Raw genomic sequence first — 26,589 nt, 5'->3', positions numbered from 1 at the left:
TTTAAAAAAATTAGTACACCATAAACCATATATTTTGCAAGGGTTTTAGTTTCACAAATTTTGTGTGCTATTCACAAATTTAACAACATGCAAAATATCAACTCTGATTACAACATGAATGCAAATGAATGCATATATTTCTCCGTTCATTACTGTACTACCCGAAGGCAAATTTAACAACTCACAAAACTGTCAGTAAGTCCCGATTCGCGTAAAATTACACTCGCTGAATATATGGCGCATACAGTATTACACAATGATTATGATGAAAGGCTTGTCCACATCGGAAAATCCATCATGCTACCTTAACGCCCTCTGCCATCCTGGATTTTCTGAAATACATTGTACCTATGGCTTTCAAAAGGTGGCTACGACTACTTGGTGTACATTGCAATCACTGCTTTTTCTTAAAGGGACAGTACAGTATTGGTGTAGATGAAGATTGGGCTTTTAACTTTTCGCGAGATACCAAGGAACCACTTATGAAATAATACAGTGCATACCATCCTAAGATGAATATTAGATGAAAATGGGTTTTGGAACGGCTGAGACATCCAAAAACAAGGTAAAAACAAAGCAATCCTAATAAAAGGTGGGTCCCACATTTTATTGGGATCGCTCTCTTTTTGGATATTTCAGTCATTTCAAAACCAATTTTCATCAAATAAATGTTGAATTCCTCTCTGATTTACATGCTCTTTCATATTTCATGAGAGGTTTCTCATTACCTCACCAAAAAATGTTAGAAACCTGAAGTTAAGTCTCAACCGAAACTATACGATCCCTCTAGTTCACCATCTCCACGGCAGAGAGTTCGGTCTCTGCAATCCTTACCTGCTGCATCAGTCGTTCCCGCTCCTTCTCCAGCATGTACGTCACGTCGTCGCCCTGGGCCGTGTCCTGGGCGTGTTTCCTCTTCTCGTCCTCCAGTTCGGTCACGGCCTGTTACAGGGAGGAGAATACACTTCACGTTAAACATGTCCCCATGGTATACGTAATGTCTCTTCTGCATAAGCCAGTTCACAATCATGGCAATGGTCTACACTGACCTCTGCATCACAGACTTTCGAAGACATGGATCACGTTTTTCATTTGATGAACAGTTGAAAAAAGCCAAGTAGAAAATGGCAATTAATGTGGAAGTGCTGCATGAATGCCTTTTGTTGATTTGGTTTTAAAAAAACAGACTGTAAAACCAGAAATGTTCATGTGCATTTTAATTTCACAAATTTTGTGAGAGCCCAGATTTGCAAAACTAAGACGCATGCAATTTTTTTTTTGTCTACACTATATCATTGAATGCCAGCAACAATTTGCAAAACTGTCATAAAAAATTCCTTGCTTCACAGTATTCACCTGAACATTCCCACTGGCTGTATGCAGCTAGTTTACAAATCAACATCTATAACAAAGTTTTCATCAAGATCTATCCAGAGTTTCAAACTCGGTACCTTGGCAACAATTCAAGTTCAAGAGAAGGTCTGCATTAACCTTTATCTGGACATGCTCAAACTGTTACTGTAAACTGGTTTATGAGTGGTCACATGTGGCCTCTTTCATATACTGTGACATAAGAACGATGTATAGTAAATCAGTGGTCTCCATTTCATATCTGCAGACAATGAATCAGATGTCATCACATGTCAATGGATATTCTCTTTAAGACACAGCAGCTGAAAGATACTGTGTGTTCTTGAAAAAAAAATGAGAAATGAATTTCAAGGTTTCCTTTCATTTATCATAGCTGGCAACCTTGAGGCAAACTTTGACGCTCGTTGCTCAGGTTCAAAACATAGAATCATCTTCTCGTAAATTTTCAGCAGGTTTTGGGAATGACTCCTGAAGAGAGAGGCTATCCTCCAGAAGGCTTAGATGCAATAAGTGACATGAGCAGTATATGCATGTCACACACACATACACAAATGCGAATTTGACATTAAGGGTGCAATGTCATGCTCTATTTACAGTGTCTTGAGTATGTTCTAACACAAGTACCACTTGCAAGAAGCAAATCTAAAATGCTCACTTAGTCCCAGATAAAAGGAGACGCCTTACGCCAATCGCGGCAATCTAAAGGCAGCAAAAACTGTGCACGACAGATTCCATCAATGCTCATGGGGCCTTTCTTTCAAGGAGAATGTTATTTGGAAGATAACATACCCTGGAGAGACATTACCCTAGAAAGATTGCTACCCACAGGAGAGGAAAGAAAAAACAGACCACAGAGATATTGTGTGCCATGGGCAAATTTACTTTAGATGAAAGTAACGATAAACAGCAACGGATCAATTAAGAATTTCAGCAAAATATGACGATGAAGAAGTTGTAGCCACCTCAATGAATGGAGTCATCCAACATGCCGCCTCACCCCTCCGCCCCTGAATACACAGATCAATCCATGTAATTGAGGTAATGCTTTCTGCATGGACTGAAAGCATGTTTGTGGTTGATGTACCCTGTAATTTTATCCATTATGTCACTAATTCCACAATTTCTTAAATGGACATGTTCTATGATGCTTTGTAAAATCTATCCAATGCCTGTAAGGAGATGACTCCTCCATACAGAAACACATATTTTTCTGACATTCTGTTTTTGTGCATTTGTTTTTGTTTTTGCTTTCGCTTTTCTTTTCTTTTTCTTTTTTTTTTGGGGGGGGGGGTGGGGTGTTGAATTTTTCAATGCTCAACATCAGGAACACTAAAAGAAACATATCTCAGTAACATGAAACAGTAACAATAAGCACGGGTCAATGCTGTACAAACCCTGCCGGTGGATGTTGCTCAAACAAGCCCCGACCCCACCCGCCGTCTACCATGGTGATCAAGAATGACCACACCCACTGTCTACCAGTGATGATGGTGAATGGGATAGAGGATGCCCCCTTCCTCACCTTGGTGTGGCTGGCCTTGAGGGCCTCCAGCTGGGCCTTCATCCTCTCCTCTGCCTTCCGATGCTGCTCGATGACGGCGTGGAGCGACGCCACCACATCCTTGGTGTCCATCCCCTTCTTCTTCTCCTCCTCAGACTCGCCCCGCCCCCCTCCCGCCTTCTCGCTGTCCCGCTGCAGGGCGGAGAAGGGGCTGGTCAGGGTGTACTGCCGGTGCTGGTTCTTGGAGGGCCTGAGTATTTTGGCTCGCTCATTCTACACGCAGAAAAAGCATATAAACAAAACAGGAATGTTCAATCACACTATTAAAATATGGTCTTATTAGATCTGTTATCTTTTTAATGATATTTGCACTTTCTATAGGTATCATTATGCATGAAATATGCACGAAATATTGAAATGATGCTGGCAGTCGTTAAAATCATAATCATATGCTCTTAAATCATATAAACAGGAAACTACTCTTCTTTTTGTTGCTTGGTGTTTTCTACTATTACAGAATAGAAACACCCACCAGCAACTGTTACATATAGAGACAAATAATTTCTCATTCTTATTTGGTGATATTTGCGATGTGCCTTTAAGTGTTACCATTACTTACTGTAACAGGAAAAGCACACATACTTCTTTGCTATCATCAATCACTACTGTTCATAATCTCTTATGCAGTATTATGTCACAGGCAGCCTCACACAGAAGCTATGTAGGAAGACAATCAATCACATCTACAGTTCACAGTCAACCGCTTCAAGCAGCCATTACTTGTCACAAGTTTATCAGCAGTTAACCCCCTTCTTTGCCCCCTTGGACATCTGGAAGATGCCTTGGACGAAAAATGATGGCGGCATTCTGACTCGCTTTGCAACAAATGGCATATTACGAGTCTGTGGCAGTTTGGCCCATGTCAATGCCGTCCAACTCACAGCACTTGCTTGCGGGGGAGGTTTGCATTAACGTGGGCAAGAGTAGTTGCCTCCAGTTGCACCACTTCTTGCAATCAGATATTGAACCTGCCATGATTAAAGGATTTTCATGTTCTCCACTCTACACAAGTAGCTCATAAAGGTATGCTGCATCTTCTGTTTCTTGCCAACAACCTACCGCTCCTGGGCATTGAAATGTCAGACATCCTTTGAACACTCTTTACATGATTATAAGAATGTAAAGAATGCTGAAAAGAGCTCATGGGACTTCATAACAGGGTAATGATACTGGTAGAATGAGTATGCAGAATATTATCCTTCATAAACAGGCTTACAAACAAAATGTGACAGAGACAGGAAGGATAATATTGCAACTACTATGAAGTTGAATTGCATGGGAAAAAAATATTTCATCATCGGCACATATCAGTTTCAAATCACAAGACAATCTAAATGTAGACAGCAGCGGTATAATTAAGACTTCGGATCTTTGCTATTCATACAGGAAGATGATGATGATGATGATGATGATGATGATGATGATGATGATGATGATGATGATGATGATGATGATCCACCACAGCATTTGTATAGCGCCATATATCTGTCATAGAAATATTCAAAGGTGCAGACTCCTCCAAGAGAGTTAGCAATTGAATGTCGGTGAAAAATTTGAGTCTTGATTGAGGCTCTGAAGTGATCCAGATTGTCAATTTCACAAAGAAAATGCTAGTGATATCATGGCACTGTCAAACCTTCTGGACTAACAGTTTTGTATTGCTGCCTTAAAAAAAAAATCAAGAAAAAAAAAACAGAAAGAGAAGACACTGGAGGAAATAAAACACTCAGAATTGTGACAGATTCACCATGCTATCATCTTGGAAATGCAGCAGGTTCATTCTCAAGGGGTAAAATATCATAATGGACATATATACAACTACACATGTATAGCATGCACACTTATTTAAGCCCTTATTCAATGATTGAGTTCAGAGTACACATTCACATGCCTGGCAAATTCAATGCCAGAAAGACACTAGATAAATGAAATGCATTTTTAACCCATTAAAGACGAGTCCCAAGTATACTCGGGCAGGTGTCTATGGGAAATGCGTGTTTTAGCAAAGTCAGTCCGTCCCAACTGGATTAAAGTGATTAAAGAGGATCAAAATTGGGCTCTAAAAATAAATGATAAATTTAAAGGACAAGTTCATCTTCATATACATGTGGATTGAGTGAATGCAGCAATATTGGTAGAACACACCAGTAAAAGTTTGGGGAAAATCAGACAATCCGTTCACAAGTTATGAATTTCTAAAGTGTCTGCACAGTCTCTGCTGGATGAGAAGACTACTACAGTGTATGATGTCACATGCGTACAACAAAGGAAAAAGAGAATTTCACGTACAGAAGCTGTATTTTCATTTTTTGAAAAAAGTGCACATTTCCTCGACTTGTCACTGATGTATGTTAAGGGTAATATTATTCCCCCTGCCTTCTGAAAGAGGCAAGTCAAGCCTTCTTTTATTATGCATGAAAAGTGAGAATATGTTGAATTTTCTTTGTTTTCTTTATATTGTTGTACACATGTGACATCACAAGCTGCAGTAGTCTTCTCATCCAGCAGTGACTGAGCAGAAACTTTAAAAATTAATAACTTTTGAATAGATTGTCTGATTTTCCTCAAAATCTCACTGCTGCATTCTATTGATATTCAGTTTTTCAATTCAATTCAATTCAATTCAGTTCAATTCAATTCAATATTGCTGCATTCACTCAATGTCTATGAAGGTGGACTTGTCCTTTAAGACGCAAAAGTCAAATGGTATCAAGTTGCTATTTAACACCGATGGCAGAGTCTATGTGTTTTGATGATCAACATTTAGCAAATCTACTTCTATATAAAATGCCAGATTAAAAATTTTTTAAAAATCACCGAAATGAGACATCGCTTGCATCATGACCCATGTTTTTCACCCTGAATGATTCTGGTGATCTCTACACATTTTTTTGTTAATTATTGTATTTATTATGTTGAGTGTTACATTTGTTAGTCATTTGTTTGTATGTTGTATCTGAATTGTACAGCGCATAGAGAAACATGTGCTTATTACGCGCTTTATAAATGTAGTATTATTATTATTACATATCAAAAAGGAAAAAAAAAATGGCAGTACACAGGAAGCTCTACTAATCTTGCGATTAATCTTGATCTGTCTGGAGCTTCCTTCATTTTTATGTTCAGTGTCTTCTCTTTCTTATTCGGGGGAGGGGGGGGGGGGACAGAAAAGGACGATCAGCAGAGGATGGCAGTGTAATCACGCAGAGAAGTTGGCCAATAGTAGGCTATTTCATGAACGAGCCAATCTGCCGATGGGGGGGGGGGGGGGAGAGGAGGGGGATGGGAAAAGTGTGCTACTTCGCACTTCAGTCTGATGAAGATGTGACCGCGGTGGTCACGTTTTTCACATCAAGGAATCATTGTACCTGGAAGAGCACCCCTGGGAGGTACCAGACCAGGGAAGAATTCACGATGATGCCAACTACAGTATCCAGCGGAGGGTTTATTTCCACTCTAAACTTCAGATGAAGTTTGACGAATTGATGGCATGCTCTTCAATACGAGATTCTCTGACAGTCTTTTCAAAAAATCACACTCTACAGATTTCACTTTTATGCCAGATCTGCTGTCTTGTGAAAATTTGCAGATCATAAACTGTTGTATTTGTTTGACTGCCTCAAGCCAGGTTGACTGACATCTTGTTGTTCATACTCCAAATAATTCTCTCAACCTGAATTTTTTCTAAGTAACTCTTCTATCATATTCTAAATAGACCATTCTAGATATGTAGATATCCTGTGCTCACGCACAAACAATGAACCTATCATTCCTTAACCAAAAACAATGTTACCTGGAAAGAAATACATGATGGAAATGAAGAAGTTTTTTTTTTTAAAGGCTAACACAAACTATGTATGTATTGATTCAAAACCACAACCTTTCATCTGCTACACGTGTAGTTCATTCACATCACAAGACTGTAATTTCAAAAGTGAATTTCACTTTTTTCATTACTTCAATTTCAGGGTAATATCACACAACTGAAGACATTTATACATGTATGCTGTTCTACATTCAAATGCACAAAAATGCACGCTGAAAAATCCAACAAATTATCTCTGGTAATAAAAAAAACCCCACAAAAACTGATGAATGTGTGCAACACGGTTGCCTATAAAAATAGTACTGGCCGAATGTCCCCACAATCAGTGCTACTCCTCTGTGTGCTTTGAGTACTGACTGGCACAGAAAACCACCTAGTTATTACACACTGTCCAAAGTATCCGGCACAGAAAGGGTTAAAAAACATCATTAGTCTTACACAAAGTCTTGGCAATGGTTTCAAACCAAAATCTGGCACCAGTCTGGCCCACCAGCATGCTCACAAGCCTATATTGTCGCTGGGGCGATAAGACGTCGTATCTACAAAATGTCAAATGTTCAGGAGAGCCAAAAAACATGGCGGCCAAAGCACTGTGGCGAATGGGATAGCCTTTCCTTTGACATGCCGTGGTGGCTTCATTTTTGGAATAAGACAATTGGGATTTGGACAGGACATCACTTAACCCATTATTTGACCATTAATCCAAAAAACTCATTTTCACCAAAATTGCAGATACAAGGTCTAAATCACCCCAGCGACGATATACTGTCACGATTCATTTTGTAAGATCCAACCACACTGATCTGGAGAGCTCAGAAGTAAAGACTAACTATGCAGAAGCTTTGACTGAGAAAAGTTTCTTTTTTTTTTCTTTTCTTTTTTATTGACAACCTGATGGCCAGACTTTACACAACACCAGCTGTCACTCAAGTCAAGTCAGATATTATATAAAAATGAATACCCAATGAACAAAGTACAAGGTTTCAGTCATTTGTGTTTGTCAAACAAAGAGAAGGCTTCGAACACCCACTCAACCTGTCTTTGTCCGCATTACTAATGACGAAAGAGACGGCCTTACACACATCACATCACATAACGTGAGATTTTTCTTTCAAAAATACCCACTACAGTTAAAACTTGTGGAAGTTAGTACAAGATACAATACATTCACCTTGTACAATCCATCTACATGTTGCATGGCAAGCTTGGTAATAATTGCCAGCATAATTATCTCACTGTAGATTTTATCATGATGCCACTAACACCACTCCCTTTTTTCCTCCTTCAAAAGATCCAGATGAAATACATTTACCAATATCATTGCTCAGTAAATCAATAGATAAAACTGTATACAAAAGAAAAAGCCAAAGTGAAATGCCTGTTAGAAATCAATTAAACATGGAGCTGATTTGCTTAGCAATCTGTTCACATATCTAATCAACTACCAATAACCTGTATTAGAAAAGCAGCTACTGTTGAATGACATTGTCAGTGTTTTTCTTTCAGATCATACATGTCGGCACTGGAGGCAGAACTCATGTTTACAGAGCTCAAATATTGTGATGGGTGTACGGGGGACACACCTCTGCCATGCGTGATGGGAAGCAGCCATGCGAGATCTGGAGTTAAATTACCAGGAAGTGTGCCTAGAGAACACGCTTTCTTGACCACTTCCTGTGAAATATCTTGCCTCCCGACTAGAGGAGATTGGGTCCTATTGACGGAGAAATCTCACCTAGCCCTTTTTTTCTTTTGCCCCCCCCCTAAAAAAATAACAACATTAGGTAAAGAAATACTAGCCACCTTCTCTCATTCAAAACCATACCCACATACTCCAAACTCAGGGGCTACGTGCGTTATTGGGACTTGACATTTAAAGCAAAAAAAAGAGGAAAATACAGACCTGACATATGGATACAAATATAGTACAAACAGGTTTGAGACCAACATCATTGAAAGGAAAACAAATGGATACATGTGCTCACAAAAAAGCTGATAATGTGTACGAAAGGGAAAATATTATCGGTCTAAAGATATATTGATTACCATTGAAAAAATTATAAGTTGATAATCCCTCTTTGACAAATAAATGAATAGCTAAACATGAAATTGAATATGTACATGTATGAATACCAACAACAAATCAAAACATAAAAAGATAGAATAAGAATAAAGAGCTTGACAAAAATAAATGAATTAATAAATAATTGATTTCAAAATAAATATGAATAAACACAGAAATATAACAAAAAATGAATCATGATATGAAAAAAAGAAAATGAGAGCCTGCCCGAATCAAGAGTATCCAGCTACCACTTTGTCCTCCTTGCTCCCATAATGACAGTGACATCAAATTATATCTGTTGGGTGACTAAGATTGATGGACCCAGAAAGTAATCATCATAAATATGCATCCTGCACACTGATTAGGTGCACAATATGGGGAGAAAAAGTAATGGGCCTTAATTTTTCTTCTGTCAGAGCTCCTCTACATAATATATCTTTCTTTCTGGGAAAATCTACAGTGTATCGTCTTTTTGCATACAAAAAAAAAGCTATTTTATCTCAATATCATTTTAATCATCATGTTTAAATTGCTATTGCTGTGCAAACTTTCCTATGGGAAGCATATTAATTCACTTGTATTTCACAGTACATACAAATACTTTAATCCAAGAACTTACTTAATCCAACAAAAATACAACCTATCAATTTTGATTATTTGGGGAGTGTACATTAACATTCACATTCCAAAAGTTCAGTTTCACATCAAATTTGAAAGCATAACTTTAAGGTACCTGTGGAAAATTTTATGAGCTTCCTGTTTACTTTTCCAGAGAGAGAGCCTACTCATCTACACATCGAAGATTCTACAATATCCTAATGAATGACACAGGTTCATAAAATAGGGATGCCTGCATATCTGCATGTCTGGAATTTTTAAACCCATTGATGGTTCATGAAACGTGGCATTATTCCATGTTAAAAACAATGTGGCATGTTACATCTGCAGAGCTGAAAATGAGCATCAAATTTAATGTCTTGCACATGTTGCTTGTAGCCAAGGCCAGTGATAGAAGATACCTCGTGGGATTGCCATAAGAAAAAAATATCAAAAGATTTTAAAGCAATCCATTGGTTATCATAATTATGTTTCATTAAAGAAAAAAAAACACCTGGATTCATTCAAATCTCTAATGATCTGTTGCTTGTGATTTGGCGCATTCATCCATAATGGCTTTCTCTTCTGATACACTTTTCCTTCAAAAAGATACACACAGCAATCAATCCATAAACAACCACGATTAAAGTGTCTTGTAAATGCTATAAGACGAGAAAAAAAGTTAGTCATGATTCAAACAGAGATAGGATTACATGAGAGAGAGGGGGAGAAAAAGAGGGAGAAAAATTGGGTCTGAAAGAGGAAGATATCAATAATGCAGAAAAGGTTATGGGGTCAAGAAGCACCACTTGAGAAATGTTCCGTGCCAAAAAACCAAAGAAACACTGCGCCGACTGCCCTCACAACTTGTTTCACATATTTCATCACCACATAACTGTGCATTGTTGGACCTGCAGACAAACATCCACAGTACTTCAAACTCTACAACTGGAACAGCACACTCTCAGCAGCACCATTGGTGACAGACATTCTAGAATTTCTATGATTCCAGTCCTCAAATCATATCTTGATTTCTGTCATCGGCAGACCAGTCAACTGGAAAATTCAATTAGACGATTGTGTCAGGTAGTGACTGTGTTTCCTGCTCCCTTCCATTACACCCCCCCCCCCCTTCAAAAAAAAAAGTTACAGGGAGACAAAGGTCAGTATGTACACATATAATATCCTTAAATACTTTACTTAGTTTATGGCTTACACTCCAGATCATTACCTTCTTGTATATACAATGTATATATTGACATACCAACAGACCATTATAAATTAAAACAAACAAGAGTCTACAACTCCCCCCCCCCCCCAAAAAAAAAAGACACATTAACCTCAGACAGACTGGTGCATACCTGTTCATTCTTTGAGTTGCTCTGTCCAACGTGTCCGAATCACGGCAAGCATTGTACACTTCACTATCAAAAAATCATCTATGAACGATTGAATTGCCCTTGCATGCCTCGTGGGATGGGTATCTAAATAGTCCTTTATAGATTCTTTCATTGAGTAATTTCATCTCCTCCTCCCTATCCCCCCTCCCTCCCCCCCCCCCCATCCCAGCAAATGGTTAATTATACCATCAAGTCACTCGCCTATAGTTTAATCACGAAAGCTTATGGGTGGTCACCATCTCAATGGGTAAAGATGTGATCGAGAATGACAATGGTAGGATGTGCGCTCCGAGGTGATTCACTCGATCAAACCAATTCGGTCGGATTATGAACTATTAAGCATGAGAAAGATGCACATCACGCCACTGATCGGACGAACAATGGTCCGCCGGTACCATCCCCCTGAATCACTCTCCGATGGAAAAGCCCTTGTGCAAGTGAAATTAGAGAAAATATTTATTCCAGCCGGAGACAAGATGCTGGCCATGTACACGGCATTAGTCATACAGGGCCACGGTGTGAGTCACCCAGACTCAACAGACCAAGACTGGAAGAAAGCAGCCAGACATTCCTTTACTTGTTTTACTTGGTGACCATATCTGCATCATTGTCCATCACCAGAGGCAGACACCCAGGTATCATCGAAAACAATGCAACTTTGGTCTAGAAAGAAAAAATGAATTCACACACAACAGCACGTGTACACATGTTAAGTATTGATATTCATTTTGGAAAAGATGTAGGCCCTACAACTATAGGCAGACAGACAGTAATGGATAGATAGATAGATAGATAGATAGATAGATAGATAGATAGATAGATAGATAGACAGATAGATAGATAGATGAATGGATAGATGGATGGATAGATAAAGTAGGTAGGCAGACAGGAAGATGTATATACATTGTTGATAGAATTAGTGAGATGGATGAATGGATATAGATGTACTGCTGTAAAATTATGTACAAATGTATATGACATACAAAATGTGTGCAATACGAGCTGTCATATACCAACTTTAGAACAATTGTTATTTTGCTTTTGTTTCTATCTCTGTGTTCCTTTTTTTGATCATCATGTCATATTTGTAATTTCACCTGCCAGCATAAGAGAATTTTGACTGAAAAAGTGTGTGATCTATTTTGTCCTACCCGACAACCAGTATCAGCAGCATCTTGGAAGAGCTAGCATAGCAAAAGGTAAGGATAAATTCTTGTCTTCTCTGTCACAGAGAATAGCAGGCCGTTGCTTCCTCTTTCATTGACCTCTGGTAGTGGTACATGCTCTGTTGATGATGACCTTATTCATTCTCAATGAACACAAGTAGACTTGTTGGGAAGCTAACACATAAGGCTCTTGAAATTCACATCTCACCCTAGACTTGACTCACAAATTTAGTCAATATCAAGAGAAAAGGAATTATTTGGGGTTCAATATTGTCCCCAATCCAATGATCTCAGTGACTGCTTTTGGCTGATTTAGGTACCACATGTACACCTGATTAAAGTACAACTCTGCCTGTGTCTATCCATTACTACTACCCACATTTTGTTTGTGTCAGATGTTACAAAGAACAGCTCCTAGAGAACAACCCAACTATTGAAAGGAAACACAGCCAAGAGTAAACATTATGGTGAAAACAGTAAGAGGGCACATTTCTATTCTATAATGGGTTTTGCAGTGTTTAGCAGTGGCACAGTAAAGAGTTTTCAAACAAATACAAGTAACATTCCTCAAAAACTGCCAATAACAAATTACACTACAGTATTATACTTTTATGATATACTGTAAAACCACAAATTTTTGCATGGATACAATTTTCATGAATTTTTTGAGCCAAGATTTGCGAAAGTACTTGGTATGCAAAAAAAAAAAAAAAAAAAATTGTCTACACAATGCATTGAATGCCAGAGGCAATTCGGAAAGTTTTGTGCAGTGAAAAGAGGCCGTCTGCTCCACTCACAAAAATTCCATGCCTCAAATGTTCTGGGTTTTACAGGACCTGTGTCTCAAACACTGGAACAGAATTATTGATGCCCTAACTATTCTGGTATATGTATGTGTAAGTACAAATTCTTCAAATCACATGCAGTTGTAGGCCTACATGTATGTACACCCAGAACAGAGCAAAGCTCAATCACCTACACCAACACTGGCTGAATATGATTTGAGAGTCTTCAGACTTAAAAAAACAAGAGACCCGCGGGTCTAGCGCTCACCCGAGTATCGCAAGTTCACCTTTCACGCAGTCACTAATCTAAATTACACACAGCTCTACCAAAATTTGAACAGGCATTCTCAAGTAGAAGATGAAAATGTACAATTAGGGTCCAAATTCGGACCCCCCCCCCCCCCCCCCAATCATAGTATCAATTTTTGTTCTATCACTTCTGGTTCTAGAGAAGAACACTTTTTCTTTCAGAATCCTTAATTTAGGGGGATAGGGGGGGGGGGGGCTGGGGCCCCCTGGGTGGAGCATGGTGCCCATTTTAACAAATTGAGATCCTATAATCCCCTAGGGATGCTATCTGTCAAGTTTTGTAAACATCCATCATGTGGATTTCAAGAAGAAGATGAAATTTGGACCCTATTTGGACCCCAAGGGGGACACCCCTGGATCTGGCATGAACAAACCTGGAGCTACAATTATTAATGTAGCAATTCATAGTATTAACTTAGCTCTATCACTTCTGGTTCTAGAGAAGAAGATTTGTAAAGATTCCTTATTTTTGCCCCTTGGGTGGGGCATGGTGCCCATTTTAACAAATTGAAATCCTAACCCTCTAGGGATGCTTCCTGCCAAGTTTGGTGAAAATCGGTCATGGGGTTTTCAAGAAGAAGATGAAAATGTAAAAAGTTTACGGACGACGGACGAAGAACGATCACAATCAAAACAAAAAAAGAAACATGAAACATGCTTAGACTAGTGTTTGCCAGGGAGGTGAGACCACCTCCCTGTATTTACAAAGGGGGATTCTTTTCGAGTGTGAAAGTCCTCTTAAGTGCAAGGTCCCCTAGCCAACAGACCTGCTGAACACAATGTCAAAACTAACTATATATGCAGAGATGATAATATCTGATAATAAACAGGGTGTTACATACCATGATGGTCATTATAACCATTAACCTTGGACACTGTGCCACCTGGCTGTATTAACAGGGCTTCAAGTAATGTGTGGAATGCCTATTGAAGTGCTTTTAACAAACAAAGTCTTAGCAATTTCTAATTTCATCACAGCCTCAGAAGTAGCAGATGTGCTACACAACATACCCTCACATTACTTTTAGAAATTAAATCGCAAAATTTGTTCATTTTTCCAACTATTCAATCGATTATTTCTTTCTTAATCTTCACAGAAATGTTTGAAATGGCAATGTAGACAGAAAGATTTTTTTCTTTCTTTCTTTAACTGATGCAGAGAATGAACCACCGCTATGGCTTTGGCCCATCAGGACATATTTACAATGGGAACAAAGAACTAGAGATTGTAATTTGTCATCACTGACAAATTAAGGTGATCCGATCTTTTTTTTTAAATCAATGATTCGAGTCCTGATACTGCAAAGTCTCAGCTACAACATATTAAAATCTGAGAGAAATTCACCGAAGCATAAGTAAGATAGTGCTCGATAGAGAGTCATGTCAATTTTCACATCTAAAAAATTCCCTCCCATAGAGATAACACGTCATAGCAAAGATAGAAAAAGAAGTACATATGACCTTTGACCCCACTTTGCACAGACAAGATGGCATCTGAGCAAAAAGTGGTTATTTTATGAAATGATTCCTGTAACATGGTCTTTACGTGTGCAAAATATGGGAAAGATAGGACATGTATTCACTAAGATACAGGATGAAACATCTATGACCTTTGACCCTAATTTACATACCCAAGATGGCGTCTGATCAAGTAGTTGTGATTTTATGAAATAATTTTCGTGACATGAACTAAACATGTGCAAAATATTAAGGTGATAGGGGCTGTTTTTCTTGAGTTATTGCAAAGAAAGTTGCAAAAAGAAAGAAATATTTCAATACATCGAAGATAAACTTTAATTTCAACCAAGTTTATTCACGTGATCCCGACAACGTATGAAAAAACGAAGGGCACATTCACGATAGCCCTACATCTCAGCTACAACATATTAAAATCTTAGAGAAATTCACTGAAGCATAAGTGAGCTAGTGCTCGATAAAGATAGTCATGTCAATTTTCATTTCCATAAAAATTGCACTCCCATAGAGATTACACGTAAACTGATCAAATTTGACAAGGTTACCTTCAATCCATTTTTTTGAGGTAATGTCGTCATCAAATCAAAATTGTTTTATTACATTTATGAAAGAGCATTTCATAAGCTACAACATATTGAAATTTGGGTGAAAATTGGCAAAGGATTAGTGAGATACGCTCGAGTAAACTTGAAATTTGATGACGTCATTTTGAAAATTTACTTTTTTTTACTTTATTAAGAAATTTGATATCTTTTAATCATGTTATCAGCATAGCCAGCCCATGAAATGACATGTACAACTCATCACCTTTCAGAATATGTAAAGAAAATGGGGGGTCACCGTCCATCCTGACGAGTAAAATCCGATTTAAAATTGGCAGTTTTTTGGCATAGTTGCACTGTGTATCCCCATTGACGCACGCGCGGAATTTTGAATTTGACGGGCCCGTATGACGTCATATTGAGTCGGATCGACTTGAAACTTGGTAGAAATATTCCTTGAAATTTCGGACATCCGATCCGTGTGAAAAAATTGAAAATTTCTATTTCATATTAGCTGTGCGTGCGTATATGTGCGCGCGCGTACGCGTCCGTCCAATTTTTTCAATTTTTCAAAAAATGCTCCAAATGGTCTGAAACGTGTGCAAAAAAATTTTGAGCTCGATTGGAGCATACAAATATTTCAACGCGCACGTACGCGCACGTTTAAAGAATACAGATGAATTTTGAGAACATGAGTAGAATCAACTTGATTCGAACTATATGTGAGGTAAATTTCATAGAAAAATTCCATTCCATTAATGAGATATGAATGACAATGTGTTTTCATATAATGACGTCATAGGGACGTCACTTTCGACTGATCACTATGATTTTATTAGATATGTCGTCTTTGGGACATGATACATATATGGTGTAATTTTGAGATTGATAAGATGAGGACTTTCTGAGCTAACCTCTACACAACATTTGAGGAGAAAGAACTTTTTTTTGTGACAACGGGAAGTTTAACACTAGAGATTGTAATTTGTCATTACTGACAAATTAAGGTGATCCGATTTTTTTTTTTCATCAATGATTCCAGTCCTGATCGCAATAGGCATGACCATACAGGTTTCGTCTGTTGTTAAAAACGTTGGCCGTGTGATGTTTGAATTCTCGTTTAGAAAAGGGAGTCATATCTGCCATCTTTGGTACCAAATTCCGTATACACTAGGTAACGAAGATACAACAAATACATATGACCTTTGACCCACCTTTACACTCGCAAGATTGCATCTGATGAAATAGTGGTTATTTTGTGAAATGATTCTCGCGACATCGTCTATACGTGTGGAAAATATGGGAAAGATAGGACAGGTATTCACTAAGATACAAGATGAAACATTTATGACCTTTGACCCTAATTTACATACCCAAGATGTTGTCTGATCTAGTAGTTGTTATTTTATGAAATAATGTACGAGACATGAACTAAACATGTGCAAAATATGGGGGTGATAGGGCGTGTTTTTCTTGAGTTATTGCAAAGAGAGTTGCAGAAAGAAAGAAATATCTCAATACATAGAAGATAAGCTTTAATTTCAACCAATTTTTTATCGTAATCCCGACATCGTATGAAAAAACAAATGAAATAAAACGATAGCGCAAAGTCTCAGCTACAACATATTAAAATCTGGGAGAAATTCACCGAAGGGTAAGTGAGCTAGTGCTCGATAAAGACAATCATGTCAATTTTCACATTAAAGAAAATTCCCTCCCATAGAGATAACACGTCATAACGAAGATACAAAAAGAAGTACATATGACCTTTGACCTCAATTTGCAACGACAAGATGGCATCTGAGTAAAAAGTGGTTATTTTGTGAAATAATTCTTGTAACATGGTCTTTGCGTGTGCAAAATATGGGAAAGAAAGGACATGTATTCACTAAGATACAGGGTGAAACACTTATGACCTTTGACCCTACTTTACATACCCAAGATGGTGTCCGATCAAGTAGTTGTTATTTTATGAAATAATGTACGTGACATGAACTAAACCTGTGCAAAATATGGAAGTGATAGAGGCCGTTTTTCTTGAGTTATTGCAAAGAAAGTTGCAGAAAGAAAGAAATATCTCAATACATCGAAGATAAGCCTGAATTTCAACCCAATTTTTTGACGTGATTCCGACATCGTATGAAAAAACAAAGGGCACACTTACGGTAGCGTAAAGTCTCAGCTACAACATATTAAAATCTGGGAGAAATTTACCGAAGCTTAAGTGAGCTAGTGCTCGATAAAGATAGTCATGTCAATTTTCATTTCCAGAAAAACTGCACTCCCATAGAGATAACACGTAAACTGGTCAAATTTGACAAGATTACTTTTAATCCATTTTTACGAGGTGATACCGTTATCCAATCAAAATATTGTAATTTTATGTTTGAAAGAACATTAAATAAGCTACATCATACTGAAATCTGGGTGAAAATTGACAAAGGACTAGTGACATACGCTCGAATGAACTTGAAATTTGATGACGTCATTTTGAAAATTTACTTTTTTTACTTTATTAAGAAATTTGATATCTTTTCATCATTTTTTCAGCATCGCCAACCCATGAAATGATATGTACAACTCATCAGCTTTCAGAATATAAAAAGAAAATGGAGGGTCACCGTCCATCCTGACGAGTAATATCGGATTTAAAATTGGCGGTTTTTTGGCATTGTTGCACTGTATTTCGCCATTGACGCGCGCGCGGAATTTCAACTTTGACGGGCCCGTATGACGTCATATTGAGTCGGATTGACTTGAAACTTGGTAGAAATATTCGTTGACATTTCAGGCATCCGATAAGTGTAAAAAAACGGGAAATTTCTATTGCATATGAGCTGTGCGTGCGTATATGTGCGCGCGCGTACGCGTCCGTCCATTTTTTTTAATTTTTCAAAAAATGCTCCAAATGGTCTAAAACGTATGCAAAAAAAATTTGAGCTCGATTTGAGCATACAAATATTTCAACGCGCGCGTACGCGCGCGTTCTACGATAAATATGAATTTTGAAAATATGAGTAGAATCCGCTTGACTTAAAATATATGTGACGTAAATTTCATTGAAGAATTCTATTCTATTAATGAGATATGTTTGAGAATGTGTTTTCATATAATGACGTCATAGTGACGTCACGGTCGACTGATCACTATGATTTTATTAGACCCGTCGTCTTTGGGACATGATACATATATGGTATAAGTTTGAAATTGATAGGATGAACGATTTCTGAGCTAATCGATACACAAATTTTGTCCAGAAATAAAGAAAGAAGAAGAAGAACACCCAACAAAGAATCCGTACAGATACAGAAGGTGATCCGAGAGGATACTCGGATCACCTAATAAAATAGGGCCTACAGTAAAAGAATCAAAAACTTGCTTTGCAGATGGCCATGTTGAAGACTTCTCATGCAACTAAATTTATGCTAGAAACATGCTGTGAGATCTTTTCAATGACCAAAATACTTAAAATATATCAGAAAATTTACAGGATAGGAATCAATCACTTGTTAGCATCTAGACTTTGATATATAAGTCTACTGGGAAAAAAAAGACAAAAATATGAGATGATAAGTTGATGTTCAGAAATCATAAGATATCTCAGAAGTCAAACTTTGTAGATGTATCTCCATGATCCCCATAATGACGATAAAGATTAGTGAAGTTTGCCGATACACCCCGTGCACTACATTGTGCACTCTGCTCGCACATAAAATATTGACTTTCCGCATTACTGACAATGTTGAAACAGCATGATGCACACCTCACATAGCAATGAGAAAGCTGCACCTGGGCACAATCATATACAAACTTAACATCTTTTGAGCTGAATGTGTTCGGATTAATAAGAGTTTCTGGGTCATGTGCAAATCAAGGTTTACACAAAGAGAATCAGTAGAATCAGTATTAAAGGACAAGTTCACCTTCATAGACATGCGGGTTGAGTGAATGCAGCAATATTAGTAGAACACATCATTGAGAGTTTGAGGAAAATCGGACAATCCGTTCAAAAGTTATGAATTTTTGAAGTTTCTGCCCAGTCACGGCTGGATGAGAAGACTACTATAGCTTGTGATGTCATATAAGTACAACAATATAAAGAAAGTATAAAGAAAATTCAAGATATTCTCACTTTTCTCACATAATAAAAGAACACTTGACTTCTCTCTTTCAGAAGTCAGGGGGAATAATATTACCCCTAGCATAAGTCAGTAACAAGTCGAAGAAATGTGCACTTTATTCAAAAAGTCAAGTTTTGTGAAATTCTCTTTTTATTTTCCTTATATCGTTGTACGCATGTGACATCATACACTGTAGTAGTCTTCTCCTCCAGCAGTGATTGCACAGATATTTTAAAAATTCATAACTTTTGAACAGATTGTCGGATTTTCCCCAAACTTTCACTGATGTGTTCTACTGTTGTTGCCTTCACTCAATCGACATGTATATGAAGGTGAACTTGTCCTTTAAGCTTTCCCCTTTCAGGGCAATGAGGACTTTGTGATGCGCGCACTATATTTTAAAATTGATTTGATTTCAGGAAGATGCTTGTAAATCATTGTACGACTAATCTTCTTCAAAAAAATCCATCATTGTGGAATCTGCTTTGAAAACCAAACCCTTGCAGGTTACTCATTACCAATGCTAGTATTAACCTTTCTCTCTCTTTCTTCTCTATATATCTTTCTTTCTCTATCTCTGTTCTTTGCTCTGTTGTAGCCTGAGCCCTCAGACTTCAGCTTGGTGTTTTCTTCTTCAACTGCATTTCACAATAGCCAAAAACAAAACAAAACAAAAAAATCTAGTAATACAAAACTAATATTTCTTTCATTGGATCAAAGTCTACATGATTTTATAAAATTGTAAATTCTGTGATGACAAAAACTCAGGAATATAAATGTGATTTGTCAAGTGCTCCATTTCTGCCAAACCTATGCAACTTTCTCTTGAAATCATATTTTGCCAAATATATTATTTTTAAAAATATCATCCATACTAGTTTCCAAAAGAAGTAGGTACGTGTGTATGTAAGTTTGGCTGTGGAAAACACATCATTGCCCATTACTGGCTATAAAAAACTAATTTGAATTATTATATTCATGAGTATCTGAAGATTGATCAATAAAATCAATGACTAAATAATTTCAGTCAAGTACAGAGATGAAAGGAAAGGTCTACACTGGGTGTCAAGAGGTCTGTAACCTACATGATGTAAAGGCACATACCAGAGATGCCTGACCTGCGTGGCCTTTATAACACATACCCAACAATTGCCCTGCCCACCAACGAACATGTGTGTACCTGAAAATAACATTAAGCGCGGGTAGGGAGCGCACAGTAGTCATCACATATCAATAATTGACACGCGGTAGCCTCACCCGCCGCTTGTTTGTTTCTCCAGAGATGCTACTGTGCGGCGGCCGTTCCGTTTGATCAGCTCTGCTAACGACGTATTAAGAGAATGGAGGGGCTATTGATTTTTGTCCCTTCACTGCAGCCACATCCCGTCTTCACGGACTTCTAGTGGTATTGTCGAGTGACCTTTTGCATGACCTGACAAACAGGGTTATGATCTTCACATACGAGAGCACTGGAATATATGCAACTGTGTATTCAGAACAACTGGTCTAGGCCAAGACAAGTAATCCTGACAGATCTCGACTCAAGGAACATCATCCAGATACATGCTCAAAACAAACCTAGTGCTGCTATGTTTCCTATAAATTATGATCTCATATGCATATGAACCCAAAGATAAAATCATTAATCACCCTTGATTCTGACTAAGAATCTTGTTTGTTCATATACATGGAACCCCCCCCCCCCCCCCCCCCGCTTGTGTCCTGTTACATATGTATAAACATATCCATAAAAGTATTTGAATACGAAAAACAAAAGTAATCACAAATTATGTCTATATAACCAACTGCAGCATGGGGACATCATATCTGGTTAATTGTTTTGTTGCATTATTTTTTAAAGTCTAAAAAAGCAATATATCTAATAGACAGTCAAATGACGATGAACATATTCCCATCATCACATCTAAGTACCATGGGCAAGTGAAACCCATTGTGTTGGATTAGTGATTTCATAATTTTCTTTCAAAACAACATTACCAAGGTTGTAAGCCTATCACCAGTGTTCTTCAATTTGCATAAAAATGCTGACTTCATCCATCCCCAAAGATGTGTCAGATCACAATGTTCAAGATATAATACAAATCACATTGAGCAAAGTGCAGAGGGCAGTATACTCCCTCTTGTGAGTCCTGGCCCAAATGCTTACAACATTTTTCACCATTCTCTTGTATCTCCCTTTGTTTTATGTACAACGCTGCAACTTTTGCCATGTGTACGTTGAATTTCTCTCTATTGCTAATTGTCTGTTTCCTACCAATTTTGCAATAAAATTATGATGGTAATTTGACATCTCAATCACAATGCAAAAAAAAAAAAATGTACATTGCCAGCAACATCGTTCACGTGACCACTTATAGAGGTTATGAAGACGTATCCGTGGGACACTGAATTGGGATTTCACCAGTGTTGCACAACAATTTAATTTGTTTAATTGCATTAGCGTTCACTGCAAGCTTGTTCATGTGCCACTTCTTTCTTTCAAAATTTCTCGTAATTTTTTCTGTAATGGCTTCTTCATAACAATATTTCAAACAGAGTGCGGGGGAAAAAGGATATTGTACTCCAATCTAATTACAGTGGTTTACAAGATCCACGTTACCAGTCCCCTTGCATGTCTCAATTATCGATGTTTAGCCCGGGCAGCTCTATCTAACTCACAGGCCCTTGGGTGGTGATGGGAACTCCTTCAACAATTTCCTGGCGAGGAATTTTAACTCATGAAACATATCGCTGGCATTTACACTTTCTTTATGTTTTTTCTTCTCCTTCCTTTAACTTCTCTGTACCTCCCCCAACCCAGCAGGTGTTATGCCTGTGACAGCACCTTGAAAAGTTCAGGGTTAAAGGTGTGATTATCAATCTTGGGATGCATGCCATAACTGCTACATGACTGCCTGTCACACGAATTCTTCTATAGATCCATCTGCTTGCTTTACTTGGATGGGCCATGAATTAAAAAGTGCAAGTAATGACCAAGAAAGTATCAAGTACATTCGTACAACATTCATGATCCCAACATACATGAAAATGGGAAACTAGACACAATGGGAATGGTGATGGTATCAAAGATTGAAACAACAACGACAATATCAAAAATAATGGTTAAAATCATGACAATGTAATAATGGAAATTAATGTCAGCATTCTGATAACTAATTGTACTGATAGCAGCAAACTGAAGAATTATGTGTCTGCTCATTCTTTGAATAAGTATTCATTTAGCAGCGTAATATATTCAACAAGTCTGACCTTAATTCATTGTCTGAGTTACATGTGTAATCAACCCCGCGGTCACATTGGTCCCCGCGACGCGGGGACAGCCATAAGAGATCTTATCTTTTTTACGACTGACCGTTCACATTGGTATCTCATCTGTCCCCGAGCTGTGGGGGCAATTGGGGCTTGGGGCGAGCTCTGCCAGGCATAGCGCATGCGCACATTTGATGACCACAGCTGGACGCTATCAATTTCGCCCCAAGGTCACTCTCCCCTCCAAAACTTGTCCCCGTACCGACTTGCTTGGCGGGGACAGGGGGGGGGGGGGGGGGGGGGGGGACAAGTCCCAGTGAGCGTTCACATTATAGTTTTGGAGGAGAAAGTCCCACAGCTCGGGACTTTCCCCGCGTCGCGGGGACCAATGTGAACGCGGGGTTAATTTCCACAATTCTTGGTAGTACTAGTAATGACTTTCATCAGAAACAGCTTCCATCTAATGGTAACTTCAATGGACAAAGAAAGCAGAGTATCTTTTTACTACATATCAAATTTCTTGGCTGCTCTTAACATCATACAAGAATTAATCCCAGTCCTCCATTTCAAGATTGCTGTCAATCTTTGCTTTATCACACAGGAACAGCTTTAATAGGAAATGGCTTCATATCTCAACAGGGTAAATCAAACTAGCAGGTGCATACAAATGATTTGATGCACCTGTGGAAAATTCTGAGGAGGTCACCTTCCATGCTCAAGGTTGTACTGTACCCTAGCCTGTTCACACACACCAAAAATTTAATGGTTTTCAAATCTACAGTACATTTTTAATCATACATGTAATAAATTAAAAAAAAAAAAAAACCCTGCGAGTAGTTGAGAGATTTAGAGATTTAAAGTGCTTCACTTGCAGCTGAAAGCTCCTTTTCTTTTCTTTTTTTTTTCTTTGCCACATGATTATGGTGGCACACAAAATGAATTTTTGCCTCGCTATGCAAAACCAATAACTTGTGTGTGAATGGGCCTCCTGAAAAGAGAACACAACATAAACGACAGCTATATATAATATAGTGGCTTCTATGAAGCACTATCACCTCTCCCTTGGAAGTAAAACAACAAATTGTAGAAAAATCTTCCTCTTGCATGTTTTTCATCAGTTTTCCTTGTCCATCTCTTTGCCATTCGTCTCACGTAACCACGCCTGCACCGCTTGAGTTACAGCAAGTTTTGTTAAATTGGAAAGCCACCAGCACTGAGCATTTCGGGGAAAGACCTAGTTGTTCAAAGATGTGGTCATGAAAACAAGTCCTTTCCTCAGAAATTGTCTACTTGTATCCAAAAAGTTTCAATGTTTGTTTTGGTTTATTTTATCCATAATGTTGTAACTTACATAGGAGAAGACCTAATTCTCTACCACATATCCTCTAATTTCATCACAACAAGGGGGCAACAACCTGCCTGTGATTGGCTATCAGCACTACACAACACATGACCTTCCAAGAACACACCAGAAGCGATCACAGATTTAGTTACAAGCTTCTTTCCTTCCCCTGATGAATAATGAAGTTATCTTTCCTTCCCACTCTATGTCTCTGAAACGTAAACAACATGCGTAATGTTATTTGTCCCAGGATACATATTTATAAAGCAGTTTACAGCAAAAGCAAAGTCGTGTGATTAATTCTAAATTATAACGTGCTAGTGACGAAAGACTCAGTGCATCAAGATTCACTCATAAGACACTATTGTGCTACAATTGTAGATCACATCAAAAGTATCATGTGTGCTAATTAAAAGTTCTCAGCGAGAAGAAATTGCGCTCGTGGCCAACTGCTGACCCTGCCCAAAACAGGAACTTCTTAAAATTGGCAATCGTGGCCTGAATTTCCCCCCATGTGGGACAAGAGGGATTGTATTCATTACGTTAATTTGTAACTTTGTCCTCCAGTGCATTCCAGAGTTATCCTACGTAGATCTTCACAGATGGTTCCCTTTAACACCATATAAATTTGTTTATACCATTATTTGATCTTAATTACAGCAATAAAGGAATAAATGATTTAAAAGTAATTAGATACACTTAATACATTTCATGAGGCTAGACATTGTGCTCAATAAGTCATTGCTGAAGAACAAGACACATATTAAAGATCATTCTTTGACTAGTTTAAGTTTTCCCTTGTCGCAAACACTGCACAAAGACCATATTCAATATTAAAATGTGCTGTATCTTTGTGTATAGGGGACGTATGCACTTCACAGTCAGTGTACAAGTGTGAATATGATGCATTTTTATACTGCTGGAGCTAAGTGCTATTCTTGGTTGACTGTTCACATGCCAAAACGTGTCTCCTGATATTTTAAGGTATTTCCTTTTTACTGTTTACTGTATAACACAATATTTTCACGAATTGGAGCTGACAGCCTTCTTCGCGGCATGAAATTTTCGCGGGTTGCCACAGGCATTCAATGCGTATAGTGTAGACAAGAAATTTCATATGCATTTTAATTTCACAAATCTTGGCTCTCGCGAAATTCGCGAAATTAAAATGCACGCAAACATTCCTCGTTTTACAGTAAACAAGATTGTTCCTCCAGGTGTGTATTATACTTATAGATTCATGGATAGATACATGTATTTCCCCGAGGACCTGTTGGCTAGATATCTATTTCACCTGTTCTTTTTGCATATTTCAATATCTGGAATCCGCTTTGCACATATAGTTGTTTATCTTGCTTTGTCATGTGAGCCTAGAGGAAGCTTTCAGGTTGCCAGAAATAATAACCTCAATAACAAAAGATATAGATGCATAATGTTTGAAAATGTTAGCTCAATGGTCTCGTAGGACAATAACACTAAAGATTAGGATCAGGACACAAGTGAGCTTTTGAGACTCACACAGTTCATTCTAAAAGGATAGTTTATAGATTATCATACACGGTCCAACTGCCAAAAGCAGTTTAAAAATCTACTATGTATACATTGCAGTTGTGCAAAATGAATTCAAAATGGTCTTGTACTTGTTTACATTGACTTTCTGAATATTCCCTGGCAGGGTTTCTGAATGTTCACACACACACACACACACACACACACATATGTGCCAACACACACGCATACATGCTTATAATTTTTTTTTTTTCCGATATACTAGTAGGCCAGATGCATTTCTGGTTACATACAACTACATGAAGAGTTTACAGGTTTTCCAAATGTTCAAAGATACTTTTTTTGAACTCAATTTTTGCTCACACCCTTGAACTGTGAATCAGAGATTCAAAGATACTGCCCTCGCTGGCAAGTAAAGTCAGATTATCATACATGACTCACACGATTCCCTTGCATCATGACATGACAGCCACACAAAAGACATGAACAAACATACACCTCAACATAGGATCAACAGAAACACTTTCTGGTGTTTCCCCATGGTAACTGATGATATAAGACATCTATACCTGGGCCCCGTTTTATCAAAAGATAAAATCGATTTTAAATTTCCTTACTACACAGGCTGCCATAGGCTTACAGTTGAAATCAACTATATAATCAATTTTAACTCTTCATAAAACAGGGCCCTGATCAATTTCAATGTATAACCTTTGTTCACAATGTATCTTGCACTGAGAAAGCAATTACTATTAACTAAACAATATCAAACCCATTGGTAACGGCACTGAAATCTGCACCTATATCAAGAGGTAGCATGAAAAGTCCTCGCTATGGCAACGTATTAAATTAGGTGAAATTTTATTCATTTTTTAGTTGGGAGGTAGACTCAGAAGGAGGACTAGCGAGAATCATTAAAAAAGACCAATGAGGACTCTTCATTGGGTGCGATTTAAAGGTCTCTATTCAATTTCACTGACGGATATATCTCTCGTCGCTCAATTTCCTTCTTCGGGCATTACTGTCACTTTTTTTTTTCTAGAGCGCAAGGTCTCGGGAGTTCTTTTTCCTTTAACTGCCATCCTCGTCAGCTGTCGAGTCCACGCTTTCGGGGGAGATGCAGCAGGGTTGTTGGCGCAGCGTCGCGACCCCTGAATCTCCGAAACAGCTGTGTCGCTGAATGAGTAGCCAGCTGCCTCGGTTTTTGCCTCCTGCGCATCACGGATCTGCTCAAATTTGTTATCTGCGC

The 26,589-nt window shown here is 38.1% G+C and overlaps 1 protein-coding gene across 1 annotated transcript in view; it reads right to left on the bottom strand.

The window, feature by feature from the left end:
- LOC139742338 (uncharacterized) overlaps nt 1-26,589 on the bottom strand; it is a 143,272-nt gene that overhangs the window by 83,683 nt on the left and 33,000 nt on the right. The window contains exons 4-5 of the mRNA XM_071652915.1: nt 2,894-3,145; nt 835-942 (exon numbers count right to left, since the gene is read on the bottom strand). Of these exons, the coding sequence (XP_071509016.1) occupies nt 835-942; nt 2,894-3,145 (360 nt within the window). The remainder of the gene's footprint in view (nt 1-834; nt 943-2,893; nt 3,146-26,589) is intronic.

This window comes from Diadema antillarum, unplaced genomic scaffold (assembly GCF_040938485.1).
Source record: "Diadema antillarum isolate AM-2024a unplaced genomic scaffold, OU_Dant_1.0 seq00000998_RagTag, whole genome shotgun sequence".
Lineage (NCBI taxonomy): Eukaryota > Metazoa > Echinodermata > Echinoidea > Diadematoida > Diadematidae > Diadema > Diadema antillarum.
This window is presented reverse-complemented; position numbering and strand designations above follow the sequence as displayed.